This window comes from Heterodontus francisci, chromosome 26 (assembly GCF_036365525.1).
Source record: "Heterodontus francisci isolate sHetFra1 chromosome 26, sHetFra1.hap1, whole genome shotgun sequence".
NCBI lineage: Eukaryota > Metazoa > Chordata > Chondrichthyes > Heterodontiformes > Heterodontidae > Heterodontus > Heterodontus francisci.
This window is the reverse complement of record NC_090396.1, coordinates 64421334-64436110: the sequence shown is the minus strand read 5'-3', so window position 1 is coordinate 64436110 and position 14777 is coordinate 64421334. Positions and strand designations below refer to the sequence as shown.

Genomic DNA, 14777 nt, shown 5'->3' with positions numbered 1-14777 from the left:
CATTTCTGAGTGAAGATGTTCTTCCTAATATCTAATTTGTTTTTCAGCAATTTAAACTTTTTTCCTCTAGTCCTACTTTCCTGATTTATTTGAAGCAATATTTTTGATTTAACTATACCATTTTATATTCTAGATGGCTTGATGAGGTCCTGCTTTAACCACTTTCTTTCAAAACTGTACCATATTTGCTATCTGCAATCAGCCAGGAACGCCTTTGTGGTTTGGCTGAGATTTCAACTGAACGTGACACAGTGGAATCCTTGGACTACAATGATCTCATAAATATACTTGCTATAGTAAAAGCAAGAAGCTGCTCGTTTTGATTGTACTCCATTGTGAACCAAATTTCCTGGCATTTACTGTAGTTGAAGCCAAAGGAATGCAGCTAATCAGTGGGATACATGCACTGTAGGTATTATAAACAGTGACCACTTTGTATTGTGCTGTGATGATATATTTGTGGGTTTGTTCTACTTTATTTAAGTTTTCAGTAAAGTGTGTTCTGGTATCTGAATGATTCTGGAATTTTTAATAAAAAAGAGAAAATTTCACTATTCCTTTTAAATGAGAAAATTTGGATGGCTTTGTTCATTATAGAATTGACATGCTAATGCATTCGAGCAATACGTGTTTATTTTCACTGCTATAATTCTTCAGCTCAGGCTATAAATCTGAATAACATATGGAAAGCTTTGCCAACTCAGTAGAAAATACTATATGTATGGGCCAGATTGTTCTGGAGCAGGGCATTTCATTGCAAAGGAGCATGGGAACATAGGAACAGGAGTAGGCCATTTAGTCGCTCAAGTCTGTTTTGTCATTCAATGAAATCATGCCTGATCTACAACCTAGTTCCATATACCTGCTTTCCCCCCATATCCCTTAATACCTTTGGTTAACAAAAATCTAGCAATCTCAGTTTTAAATTTAACGATTGATCCGACATCAATTGCCATTTGTGGAAGAGAGTTACAAACTTCTACCATCAATTGCATGTAGAAGTGTTTTCTAATTTCACTCTTGAAAGGTCTGGTTCTAATTTTTAGACTATGTCCTCTAGCCCTAGATTCCCCATCCAGTGGAAATAGTTTCACTCTCCCCTATCTGTTCCCCTTACTATCTTGAAAATTTCAATCAAATCACCCCTTAACCTTCTAAATTCCAGGGGATACAGCCCGAGTTTCTGTAGTCTCTCCTGGTAATTTAACTCTTAGATTCCAAGTATCATTCTGGTAGATCTATGCTGATCCTTCAAGGGTAATATATGCTTCCTAAAGTGTAGTGCCCAGAACTGGTCACATTAACTCCAGGTGTGGCTTAACCAGGGCTTTGTATAGCTGAAGAATGACTTCTGCAACTATTATTCTAGTCCTGTTAGACTAGTTTGTGCACCTTTAGTTTTTAAAATGTTTTGCACAGAAAGTTTCTAGGAGTGTGAGCTGATAATGTCACACTGAGGGAAACAGAGCACCTGGGACCTTGATGAACAACAGGACAGACAATTAAACAATTAGATTAAAGGATTGAGAAATAAACAGTGAAAGCACTGAGAACAAGGGTGATTTAGAGTGGGTGAATTTAATGTCAAATCATGTACAGAAAGAGATTTAAAGAGATGGAACGAAAAATTGGTTTAAGATAAAGAGAAAAAAGAGACAGAAGAGATAGGTAAGAAACAAAAATTTTAATTTAAATTGACATTTTTAAAATCTCCTAAAACAATTCACAACTTGAATGAATGAGAATCCACACCTAAAATTGTTTACTTTGAGTGAAAGATTGATTGGCAATCATTAACAATTATCACTTTATGTAATTAATTACTAGATTGAACTTTCTGTGGTGAGTTTAATGGGCAATTAATGTGCAAATGCAGCAACTTCATGAAAATTAGAGGCGGTTAAGGGTGAGATCTCATTTTTTGCAGATCTAATGGCAGAGCTGCACAACTCAACTAGCAAATTGCAATTCACGGGCCATCTCTTCCTCATTATGTTTTATTTTCCCACAGAAGAGTGGATGCAAGAAAAAGTCGTGTTAAATAGCTTAACTCCTTCAAGAAAGAACTACTGCTGGAGTAATAAAGGGAAAATACTGCAGAAGCTGGAAATCTGAAATAAAAACATTAAGTGCTAGAAATACGCCAGCAGGTGTGGCAGCATCTATGGAAGGTTTTGAAGAAAGGTCATTGACCTGAAATGTTAACTCTGTTTCTCTCTCCATAGATGCTGCCAGATCTACTGTGTATTTCCAGCATTTTCTGTTTTTATTGCTGTTGGAGTAATGTCTTGCCTGAAACAATCAAAAACGTCATGGGTTGCAATGTTAGTGAGGACAAAGGGAGGGCAGTAAGCCAGGATTGAATAGTGGAGATGGGAAAATGGATAAATATTCTGAAGTTTTGCTTGTTTATCTTAGGCAGCGTTAATGAAGAACATTTTTTTTCAGACAGTAATTGCATGGTAGCTCACAATAGAATACATTTTGTACGAAAGGAGCAAGCTTGATGGGCTAAATGGCCATTTCTCGGTCATTGATTTCTTATGCACCCCATTACCCACCCGCCCCCCCCCCCCAACGCCCCTCACCCCTGTCCCTCCAACATTCATTTGCGTAAACGGGCAGAATTAAAATAAATCTGAAGGATTTTAGGATAGTGGTTTGAAAATTTTATTTCTTAATTCTGTTATAATTTATAAAGACATTTGAGCTGAGAACTCTGCACTGCAGTAAAAGGTAAAACACTGTTCCTGTCACTTGCTGTGCTGTGTTAACAATGATTTGCTTTCCTCCTCTACTGCTGGGAAGCAGCATGTCTGAGCTGGCATAGTGGTGCTGATTCCCCTGAAAAACACAATATCTATCTAAGCTGCATAGATCAGAAAATCTGAGCTTCAATTACCAGTTTGTGTTGAGTTAGCTAATCATATCCAGGGTGTTATTGGGCACTAAAATTGGTCCCATGTCCTTGGGCTGGGAATTGCAATCAGCCAGCATATCTTTTCCACATTGATTTCTGGAAAAAGAATACATCTGGACGTTGAATGACTACAGCATCAGTCTCAATTGTAATACCCTCCACAGTTCAACAGCCTACAAAAATTCCAGACTGAGATATGAGCAATGTGTCAAAGAGTTGCCCGGGCTCAGGGAAACATGCTTTGGCATGATTCAGTGCCTTTAGAAGAGCAGAGGAGAACTTTGGAGCAACGATAAATTAGATTTCACCTGTGTCTGGGAACAGGTTAGTAAGCTGTATGGTTTAGCAAGTCAGGTCAGTGGGACAGGTCAGCAGGCAAAAGAACAAAGATTCCTCCCTACCAAAACTACAAAAGGGAGTTTATATCCTGCTTCAGCCCTCGCCACAAAACTAGAGACTTTATTTTGTTTGAATTTAATCCAAGAACATAATTAAACAAATGTGGGCAATGATCTCCAGGCTATAGTTAATAACCTTTATCCTTGGGGAGGTTATAGAAGACACCTGGAGCAGTGACCGTAACCCTTGACTTCAGACCTGTTGATTCTGTGATCCCAAAGTAACAGTTCAAGGCAGTCTTCAAAAACAGTCCAACGTCTATATATCAATTGTTGGGTGTACATTCCAACTTCGAACTGCTCAACACATTTGCATGGACAGGATAATGGCCTTTATGTAAATTTAGCTGATAGCCTCTTAATTAGAATGTACACAATAGGGATTCTGTCACACATTAATTGTGAAACAATATTTTGTAACAATAGAGGACAATTTGAATCTAACCTGTCAGGAAACTAATGGTATTAAATTGACCTCGCATTAAATTGGGAGGGTGGGGTGGCAATGGGAGGTTGAGGGTGGGGAGTGGTGTGTTGCAAAACAGGTATTTGATCCAATCCCATCAGTTTCCTACCAAGTAGGTTGGGTTAAAATTATCCCCTAAGTTTATTCATTCAGTTTTCACAAGTGCTGTGGTAAAATCATTTATGAAAGTGTCAGACTGGAATTATATATATATATTATTGCAGAAACACACCATTCAATGTGATATTGAGTTATACAGAACAGGAAGGTCATGATCCCAACAATGAGTTAGCCGATCCCGGCTGGAGCAGTAATGGGACATCATAATTGGCCTTCGTGCCCATAGAAAAGGGCAAGTTCTGAAAAGCACGGCCAAGGAATCAGTTTGGGCTGAGACTTGGTATTCCAAACCATAATGCCTAAAGAAAGGACCCCCGAATTTACTAGTAGTTCCATTATCTTTGTAGATTGGGGCAGGTCAACCCACTGCTAAATCAGTATACTTCCCACCTTTAACGCATACCAATTTCTACACCCGCATTTGTATACATTGGTCCATGGTGCTTTTTCCCTGTACTCAAATAGCTTGCGGAGATTATCGAGGGACAAACATGAAGAATATTCACTTGGGTGAGGTACCTGAAAGCTGCGTGGAACCGCACCCGTGCAAGAAGTCAACACCTTCAGGGATAAAGAGGCGAAAACAGAAAAATAATTTTTTTTGGACGAGGAGTTATTAAAATACAAAAGGCAACACATCAATGCAAATATGCTGGAGAATCGTAATTCACGACATGACTGAAGACTACAACTGTAAAGATTTGTGGAAGTATTTTGCACTTGGACATAAGGCAGTTTATTTCTTCTTTTCAACTTTTGCTGATCAGCTAATTTAGGATCATCAATATTAGCAACAAGTAAAAATTAATCTGAATGGATAAAATGGAATAATGTGGGCATACCCAAAATAAAATATTTGCTTTATTCTATGAAAAAGCAACCTCACCAGTTAATGATAAAGGCCAATGAGTTGTTAATGCTCAGATGTACTCAGATACCAGTGTATTCACTGCTCTGATACTTTTTAAACAAAATTGTGATACTCAGGCAGCAAATAGCACATGGCAAATGTAGACTGTGTCACAGGAAGTCACTAGGCACCAAATCACTTGGCTTTCTGATGACTGAGGAAGTCACATATGAATTGTGATTGAGTTGCTTGTGTAGTTCATGCTCGCTCACTGGGCATTGATTTCATAAGAGCTCAAAAAGTAACTTTTTTATTGTTTTAATGCAAGTATGGATAACACTTCAATACTCTACATTCCAAATGAGTGGCCTTTACAAATGTGACTGATTTCCATCTTAACATCGGATCTTCCAGGCTTCTTCAGTCCCAAATGACATTTATTTCATGTGACTTATAAAGACACCATGCAAGTTCAACTCTGTAACTTAACACAAGGACAGAATATTTGAACATGCTGCACATTTGCCATCAACTGCTATACATAGAAAACAATCTTTTCTCATTCCTTCAGTGGGTCAGTGTTGCTGTAAAATGCATGATTGCTGTGGACATAAGGCAAGAATTAGAGAGATTGAAGAAATAATTCTAGTCATGAGTAGTCACATGGCATGGAATTTCTTGTATGGACAACTTTTTTGTAGAAGGACATATCTTGCCTGCACCAGTTCTCTGAAAAAACACATTCACTTAGTTCAATTCTCCATACCCTTTTAATTCAAAAGCAAAATATTGTGGATGCTGGAAATCTGAAATAAAAACAGAAAATGCTGGAAACACCCAGCAGACGTGGTAGCATCTGTGGAGAGAGAAACAGGGTTAGTGTTTCAGGTCTATGACCTTTTAATTTTTGTTCCTTTTTCAAAACATTTCTCTTTAAAAGCTGTGGTAGGGCAATCCATAGCCTAACAACCCTCTGTGCAAAGAAAATCACCCAACAGTGTTGATTTGGTGATCATACTAATTTTTTTGTTAACTCAGGATTTATCTAATTGAATTAATTGAAATGCATGGTTTAAAACACATTGAATTCCATTTCCCTTGAGATTAATCAGTTTGTCTCAGGATTTGGCCCTTTAGGCCCATGCCTTTCAAAGACTCAATAGTTCTACCTAGCTTCCACCTAACTCACCAATATTGAAGGAGCCATGGCCACCCAACCACAAATAAAGCTATCTCAACCCAATGCCTAATGACCAAGAAGATAAATGTGTGCTGACTTTCTCTCTGACGGTGAGAAATGAAACACCAGAATATGAATTCAACCTTACAGTCTGCAATTAAACTCTGGGTAGTTGTGTTCTACAGGCTATTTTGTCACAGTGCAAGTTGAGTATGGTCCATCTTTTTCCAGACATGATCTGATTATTGATTGTGTTGTTTGAGGAAAAAAATACCAGGATACCCAGAAAATTCCCTGCATTTCTTCAAATAGTGCCATGGGATTTTTTTTTACATCCAAATAATCTGAAAGATATCACCTCTGACAATGCAGCACTTCCTCAATACTGAAGTGTCACACTAAAGTGTGAGCCTAAATTACTTAAATCCAGCATTGGAGCTTAAAACACAATCTCCTTACTTGAAGGGAGCAGTGCTTCCAACTGGATCAAACCAACACCATGAAACTATAACATATATTACAAATCATTTTATCTTGCTATTTAAGAGGATCTACTATAGGAAATGATTGAATAGGAAGTTAACATAGAGCTCAGTTACCTCCACTACCTGAGACCAAATCCAACTCAAACTGATGAGATGAGAAATTACTACTCTGATAGCTCTACCTGTGCTCCATGACATGTATTTAGCTATCTCAACCCAATGCCTAATGACCAACAAGACTTAACATTTGGCACAAAGTAGGATTATATGTCCTAGTGGATGGCAGAGATAACAGATAGAAATGCTACACTGGTAGAATGGGGGTTGCTTTCCGAAACTAACTTTGGGGTGCGTTGTTGGAGTAGAATAGAATCTGCAACTAACCCGTGTTATCTCCGAACTGGGAGTGCCCAAAGTGTTCCAATCCTTAGCACTGGAATCTCTCACTTTGATGAGCACCAAAAGAGTAAAATAATCTCTCTTGAGAAGTGAAGGGTATAGTTCTGCTCCTACCCCCGAGGGAGGTGGAGTTCTGTTAGATAGGTCATGCCCTCCATAAAGTGTACATCAATGAGTTCTCTCTCTCCTCTCCCAGATGGTGGGAATCTGCTGTGACCTCAATTGCCAGGAAGCCTTGGCCTCACAGATCATGACTGGATCCTTGGCAGATGATTGACGCTGGGTATTAGGCTGTAAATAATGTCTTGGATTGAAGTTTACCTGAGCCGACCTTGAAGGCGAAGAGGAAACAGATGGGGATTGATCATTACAGGGTGTCCTTCTGAATCATCGACCCTTTGAAATCGTTTGAAATCGATGCACCCTCAGTTGTGTTATAGTGACATCACCTCGCACTGGTTCACATCTTGTAGAGCTTCTGTCTCCTTTTCTATTGTATTTCACTGTTGTTTCTGAACCAATTGGCACCTCACATCTGACAAAACAATGCTTCCTACTTACCTGCCCGTTTAACTTGGATGAAGTCGAACCGACTGAATCTGAGAGGGAGCTGAAACTGAGGGAAACAGCAGCAAAGAAAACAAAAACTCAATAGGAAAAGAGAGAGATGTACATAGAGAGAAGCAGAAATTGACAGATATTGGAAAAGTAGAGGTAGAAATTGACAGGATCCGGGCCTGAATTCTTTTTTTCATTCCCTTTGACCTCCCTACAGCATCTGAACAGGCTCATTGTTCTACAGTGTCTGTAGCTAAATCACACTGACCATTGTCTGTCAGATACCTGCGCATAACGTGGTCAATATTTTGTTAGCTTTGGCAAATCCTTAAAAACTACTTCACGGTTAGGTGAAGTTGGGTGGCGCAATTTGATAGTTTCTTTATTATTAAAGTCCCCAGTTGCCCGTGGGATGCTATTTGTTTTCGGCGGGGTGTGATAGCAAACCCAACCCATTTGCGGTTCTGTGCAATGTAGATTGTCCTTTCTCTCACTCTCAGTTCGCAGCCGGCTATCGTGTTCCTTGATCGACAGACGGTGATGATCACCCTTAAATGAATTGGTTCATTGTGGAGGGTATTGCCCTGAGACGTTTCACTGAAGATGCCGCTTAACTAGCCGAGAATAACTTGTCTGTGAGGCAGCAAAGAAGGAGAATTCTTGTCAATTAACATAAAAGCGAGGCACTTTCGATGCAGCTCTGCGATAGATAAGTGACCTAGACCCGGCTTAGAAAATAAACTGTATTATCTCAAATGATTATATCCGAAACATATGCTGATAGGGTTAGATGAAGAGGGGTGGGAGGAGGCACGGGAGCAGCATAAACTCCAGCACGGATCAGTTGGGCCGAATGGCCTGTTTCTGTGCTGTAAACTCTTATAATGCTGGGTTCTGAGAAACGGGATACACTCCAAACCCTGCCTTTTGGCAAATGTTGACTGACCTCTTGCGCATTTGCAACAGAGTCCGTTTTTAATTTCATGAGCCTCATAAGCTTTTATATTTTTAAAATATATATTTTAAAAATCATAACATTTAGGATAAAGAGTTTAAACGTTATCCTTGTAACGGGCGTGTTGTAGCAATCACGCGTCCTTGTAACTATCATTTACACATTGGACAGTTCCAAGGATTAATGGGAGCTGCTTTAGCTCTCCTTTTTGCCCTGTTAATGGCGATCCTGTTTCCTTTGGGACGCTCTATGTTTCCCTACTGCCCTGGAGCTTTGCCAGGTGTCAGCCAGAGTCGCTGATCCGGTGTCCTCAGCGCCAACTATAGGGCAAGAAAGAAGATCACTTGGAGGCCAGTTCACAAGAGCGCTGGGTCGGAGTTTGTCAACCAACAGATTCATGATGAAGCAGGGAGAATTCATTGGGGATCAAATGGGTCCCAACAATTTGGATTTCCCCACATACGTCTCATCAAGGATTAGTGATCCCGTAGCAAACTGTTGATCCGGTATAAGGATCTTATAAGGTCTATTACTCTTTTGTAACACAACTGTGTCTTGGCATGAGTATCTGCGAGTTTGCCTCATGTCATTGTCATTGATATGAACTTCTTGGACCCCAATAACAAACAAATTAATCCCAACTCCCCGAGGAGAAAGGATCAAAACCGGCAACTCAAATAGGGCCACCTGCTCCAACAGCTCCATCCGAGACCGCAAGAAACCATCCCTGTTTATCAAGGTAACTCCCACCAGAAGGAAATATTTAATTTCCCTTTGATCTACCACTACCTCCCCCACCCGCTACCAAAGTGTCAGGTTGTCCCGCCATGGGCTTTGAAGTCAATATTTGATCTTGTGTCTACGCCAAGGTCTTCCGGAGCCAGGTAAAACATTCCAGAGGCTCTCGGACCTGCAGATGAGGTGATAAAACCAGGCGGAATCGTGTCTGTCCGGAAATGAAAGAGTTTCTGTCAATTCATTCTGAGCTTGTCTCTAAATTGGGACTCAGTCCGAGACAACTGAGAGACAGGGGAAGGTGCTCCTTAAACTTTCTCAAACCCCTCTCCCACCAACTCTCCCTCCACCACTTCATCCATCTCTCTCCCCCTCCACCACTCTTTCCCGCTATCTATCTCTCTCAACCTACTCTACCTGCCCCCACTCTCCCTCCATCCTTTACCCATCTGAACAACCGAATCTCTCCCAAGCATTTTAGGTGCCTGCACTGCATTCTGTACCCAAGGGGGGGGGGGGGGGGGAGAATCTCAGAGCCGTGACCACGCTTCACTCTCCAGTTCCAGGCAGGGCACAACGCGTTAAAAAAGTCTGTTTTTTCCCGTCTTGTTTTCTTGAATAAACAACCTTTATCTCAACTCCCCATCCCTTATCTGAACCAATCACTTCAAAAAGATACGTTTAATTGTTAATTGAAAACAGAGAAAGGGCAACCTGTTTGCTTTGCCCTTTGAATGAAGTTTCCGCGCCGCACTAGTTTGTAGCACAGACAATTTAAAAGCAATCATTAAACATTATTTCCCCTAATATTGTTTTCTAAAGTGTGTGTAAACAAGCCATGACTGGGAAATAATAGGGGGATGTGACTGGGAAGATCTGGGGCTGCTCCAGGAGTTTTTGGTTCATTGAAGAAGCCGCCTGTTTTTTTGTCTGTCGATAAAATGCATTTCAAAGTGCAACAAAAGCGGCGCATCGCTCAGTACAACTGTCTGTCTGGATGTATTGAAAGCTCCGGCAGCGACCCAACAGTCACTCTATAATAAAATCTGCCAACGGGTGAGGATAATGTGAAGGAAGACCGTCCCGTCAGGAGTCGGGAAGCACATCTTAGACACTTGGAATCCCTGTAATGGGGGGGAGGGGTGATGATTTGATTGTAAACCCTGTAATCTTTTTTTTAATTTCCAAAATATACTTTATTCATAAAAATCTGTAAAAATTACATTCCCAAACAGTTTAAAACAGCATCAAGTCAAAAAATACAAACAGTGCAAAGGTGATCAGTTTCCTTCTATACAATCATGAGTTGCCTCACAACCCTTCCATTTCATTGTCATGCCATATACATTTTTACATTTACAGCACACAAAATTTCCCGGTACATTTCGAGAGGTTTCCCATGGATCCAGCCCCTCAGTTCAGCTTGGTGGGGGGACCTTACACTGTGGTCTTTCCCCATTGAGCCTTTGCTGCGGCTGCCCCAAGCTTTAGTGCGTCCCTCAGCACGTAGTCCTGGACCTTGGAATGTGCCAGTCTGCAACATTCGGTGGTGGACAACTCTTTGCGCTGGAAGACCAGCAAGTTTCGGAGCAGACCAAAGGGCGTCTTTCACCGAATTGATAGTCCTCCAGCAGCAGTTGATATTTGTCTCGCTGTGTGTCCCTGGGAACAGCCCGTAGAGCACAGACTCCTGTGTTACAGAGCTGCTTGGGATGAACCTCAACAAAAACCACCGCATCTCTTTCCACACCTGCTTTGCAAAGACACATTCCAGGAGGAGGTGGGCAACCGTCTCTTCCCCACCACAGCCACCGCGGGGGCATTGCGCGGAGGGGGCGAGACTTCGGGTGTGCATGAAGGATCTGACGGGGAGGGCCCTTCTCACCACCAGCCAAGCTACGTCTTGATGCTTGTTTGAAAGTTCTGGTGATGAGGCATTCCGCCAAATGACTTTGGCGGTCTGCTCGGGGAACCATCCGACAGGATCCACTGTCTCCTTTTCCCGTAGGGCCTTGAGGACATTCCGTGCAGACCACTGCCTGATGGATCGGTGGTCAAAGGTATTTTCCCGCAGAAACTGCTCCACGAAGGATAGGTGGTACGGCACGGCCCAACTGCATGGAGCGTTCCGCGGCAATGTGACCAGGCCCATCCTTCACAACACCGGGGACAGATAGAACCTCAGCACGTAGTGAGACTTGGAGTTTGCATACTGGAGGTCTACACACAGCTTGATGCAGCCGCACACAAAGGTGGTCATCAGGATGAGGGCCACGTTGGGTACATTTTTCCCACCCTTATCCAGAGATTTGACCCGGTCCATTTTAGATCCCCAGATGAAGCGGAAAATGGCACGGGTGACCGCCACAGCGCAGGAGTCGGGAATGGGCCAGACCTGCGCCACGTACAGCAACAACGTGAGCGCCTCGCACCTGATGACCAGGTTCTTACCCACAATGGAGAGAGATTGCTGCCCCCACATGCTCAATTTTTGTCGTACCTTGGCTACTCGCTCCTCCCAGGTTTTGGTGCACGCCCCGGCCATTCCGAGCCATATCCCCAGCACCTTCAGGTAATCTGACCTGACGGTGAAGGGGACAAAGGATCAGTCAGCCCAGTTCCCAAAGAACATGGCCTCGCTCTTGCCGTGGTTAACTTTGGCTCCCGAGGCCAGTTCGAACTGGTCGCAGATGCTCGTCAGTCTGCCCACGGACAGCGGATCCGAGCAGAAGACGGCGACGTCATCCATGTACAGGGAGGTTTTAACCTGAGTGAGTGCCTCCACTGCCTGGGATTGTCACCCCTCTTATGCTCGCATCCTTCCTAATAGACTCAGCAAAGGGTTCAATACAGCAAACAAACAAGACCGGGGAGAGAGGACAGCCCTGTCTGAAACCCTGTAATCTGGACCTTGAAATGACACAGAGGATCCCGGGTTCAATCCTAGTCTCGGATAGATTTCAGTGGGGGATTCCAGTAAACGGATACACATTTTAAACACCACAATTGCATGGAGCACGTCTGCAAACAGCACGAACGGCACTAATGCAGATTGACCCCACTATAACTCCGGCAGGCATGGGGGACACCACCAGAGAGTGAAATCCTTCAACATAGATACTAAATATCCAGGGAACGGCTTTTCAATCTCCTGGAAAAGAGCAGGTAGGATTTCTTTTGAAAATTATTTTGCTTAACGACTTTCCTCCTTCCTGACAACTCCGTGGCTGGATCAGTCGTGTCTGATCTTCAGGAGCATGAACAGCGGCAACATCAAAGGAATAGTTCTCCCGCAATATTCAATTCCTGTAATGTTTGTGGGGGATGTTTCGATGGCGCAAGTGCACGAGAAAGAGAAACGCGCACTCACGTTATGCACCCCCCCCCCCCCCCCACTCCCTCACCCCGCCTTTCCTTTGCTTCTCTCTGCTCTCTCCAGTCAGATCAAACGCTACCTCACCCCAAAGGGGGAAAAAAATGTGCATCTACAAACAGTATAAAGTACGCCCAGTTTTCACTTCCAGGGTTTCGCGAGCGCGTTCATTGGCAGTGAGTCAGAGAGAAAATGAAATGAGCGGAGATTGGGAAAAAAAAACCTCCGACCCATATTAGTTACCTCAATGGACTGGGCTTGTAGTTGAGTATTTAACAAGCGAGGCGGAGGGGAAGTGGCAGGAAAGAGACAGAGAGTTCCCAAAGCTGCTGAGCGCCCAGGCTGAACAAGGATCCTGAGCAGATTCCATAGCTTTGATTTAGGAATTGCAGAGAACTTTTTTTTAATATTCAGCAAGATCTGAACAGAAAGAGGATTTTTGAAATTGGAGCCCAGTAATTATTGGGGGAAATTTATCCTTACTCGCAAGTTGACACATTTGGGACGTACATTTAAAAATCAATCCTAATTGTTAACTTTAGTTTTTTTTTAAATTTTCATTCCATACTTTAACCCTCCCTCCCCCCCGGTGCTTTCTTTGGTTCGGGTTGATTGTTTCAGATAGCGGATCCTGCAGATTTATTGCCTTGAAATAAAAGAGGGGAAAGCATGGGCTCTGATCTGAGTTGGAAGCCGAGGCTGTGGCGCCCGCTCCTTTTTCTCATCGTGTTGCTGCTGCATGTGTGCGGGGGCAAGAAAAGCTGGAGGGCTGCCCGCCAGAACTCGCACTACCGGCGGGGGCAAGGGGTCGCCGCCCGGGACAGGAGCCAAGCGTCCGGTTGGAGCCCGCAGCATCACCCGGCGGCGGCAGCAGCGGCGGATACCGAGGAGAGCTTCACCCTGGACTTCACCGCCGTGGAGGGCAACATTGATAACTTCATGGCTCAGATTAAGAGCCTGGCTCAGTCTCTGTACCCTTGCTCCGCTCAGAAGCTGAACGATGACTTGAAGCTGCACTTTCTGCAGAATTCCTCTGTTACCTGTAACGACGGGACTCCGGCTGGGTAAGCAATTTGATCCCAGTCTGACTGGCGCCTTTAAAAAACTGTTAAAAACTCTCAGCCAAGTGCTGACAATCGGCGCAATTGTCATTTTGTCCAGCACCAAGACATCAAAAAGCCGCTTTAAACATGGCATGAGATTGGGAGGTTTACACCCGCTAGCTCGGAAGGAAAAGAAATCCCAGCAAATTATTACAAGTGTCTGGCGACACCCCCCTCACCCCCCACCCCCCAAAAAAAGTACAATTCTGATGAAGGATTCCCGGGCCATGTTACAACTAATTTTTCAGGTGCTTTTCGACCTGTTGCAAATTTCCAGCAATTTTTGTTTTCTTTTAAAGTCCACTTTTTGGAGGGTTTCCCCGCCCCGGAAAACATATCAGCTAAAAAGATTCAATGGGAAGTCGTGGGTTTTTGAATGAAGTTTCCCTGTGAAACAGTTGCCTCCTGCAGTCAGACACCGGCCAGCGCCACACTCACTTTGCGCGACCACTACCCAGGGCGTTTACATTTTATAATGAAGAAAGGTCCAAAAATCCTCCCTCCCTTTGTGAAAGAGACACCCTGGCCATTTTCACACATCCAGGGATTCAGCTCACTTTAAATCAGAATTTAGCAACAACAAAAAAAAAGCTGCAAGTAAATTCGTCTATTTTATATCGTTAAAATAAGGCAAATCCTGATTCTATGGGGACCTGGGGCTGTGCTGGGATTCTCTGATATTTTCATTTTGTGATTAATTTAGTCATATTTATTTTAAACGTGAAAATGCTAAAAGAAAACGGAAATTCAGAGTAATTCGGGGCCGGTCTTGTGTCGCGGAATATCTTGTGCAAATGGAGCGGGTGTATCTGCTGTCAGTTCTCTTGACACTTTTTAAAAAAAAAGACGACTTTAAGTTTTCAGAGTGCAGCAGACTAAAGTCCTACTGTACTCAATCTTCATTTATAAACCACCAAACAATTCGGTCCCCCTTTTTTAAGGGCAAGGCATGCAACTTGTCGAATCGAAACTTTCACTGGACAAGATGCAGCCGACTTTTTTGTTGAAGTTGTGGGATGGTGTCAGTACCAAACATTTCTGTCTCAGCCTTATAACACCCCTCGTTACATCGAAATCTTCACAGCCCGGGTAATAACACCGGCCGAGGTTTAACATCCCATAATGCCGGCAGCCTTCTGGACAATTAGATTGCGAAAAAGCCAGCCACCGATTCCCCCCCTGTAACTGTTTTGAAGGCGGCCCCGGTCCAGTTTTCAAGGGAATTGCCGCTTTAA

General features: G+C 43.1%; 1 protein-coding gene across 1 annotated transcript in view; it reads left to right on the top strand.

Moving 5' to 3' along the window:
- Positions 1-6066: 6066 nt before the first annotated feature.
- notum1a (notum, palmitoleoyl-protein carboxylesterase a) overlaps positions 6067-14777 on the top strand; it is a 47851-nt gene continuing 39140 nt past the window's right edge. The window contains exons 1-2 of the mRNA XM_068058716.1: positions 6067-6101; positions 13159-13503. Of these exons, the coding sequence (XP_067914817.1) occupies positions 6067-6101; positions 13159-13503 (380 nt within the window). The remainder of the gene's footprint in view (positions 6102-13158; positions 13504-14777) is intronic.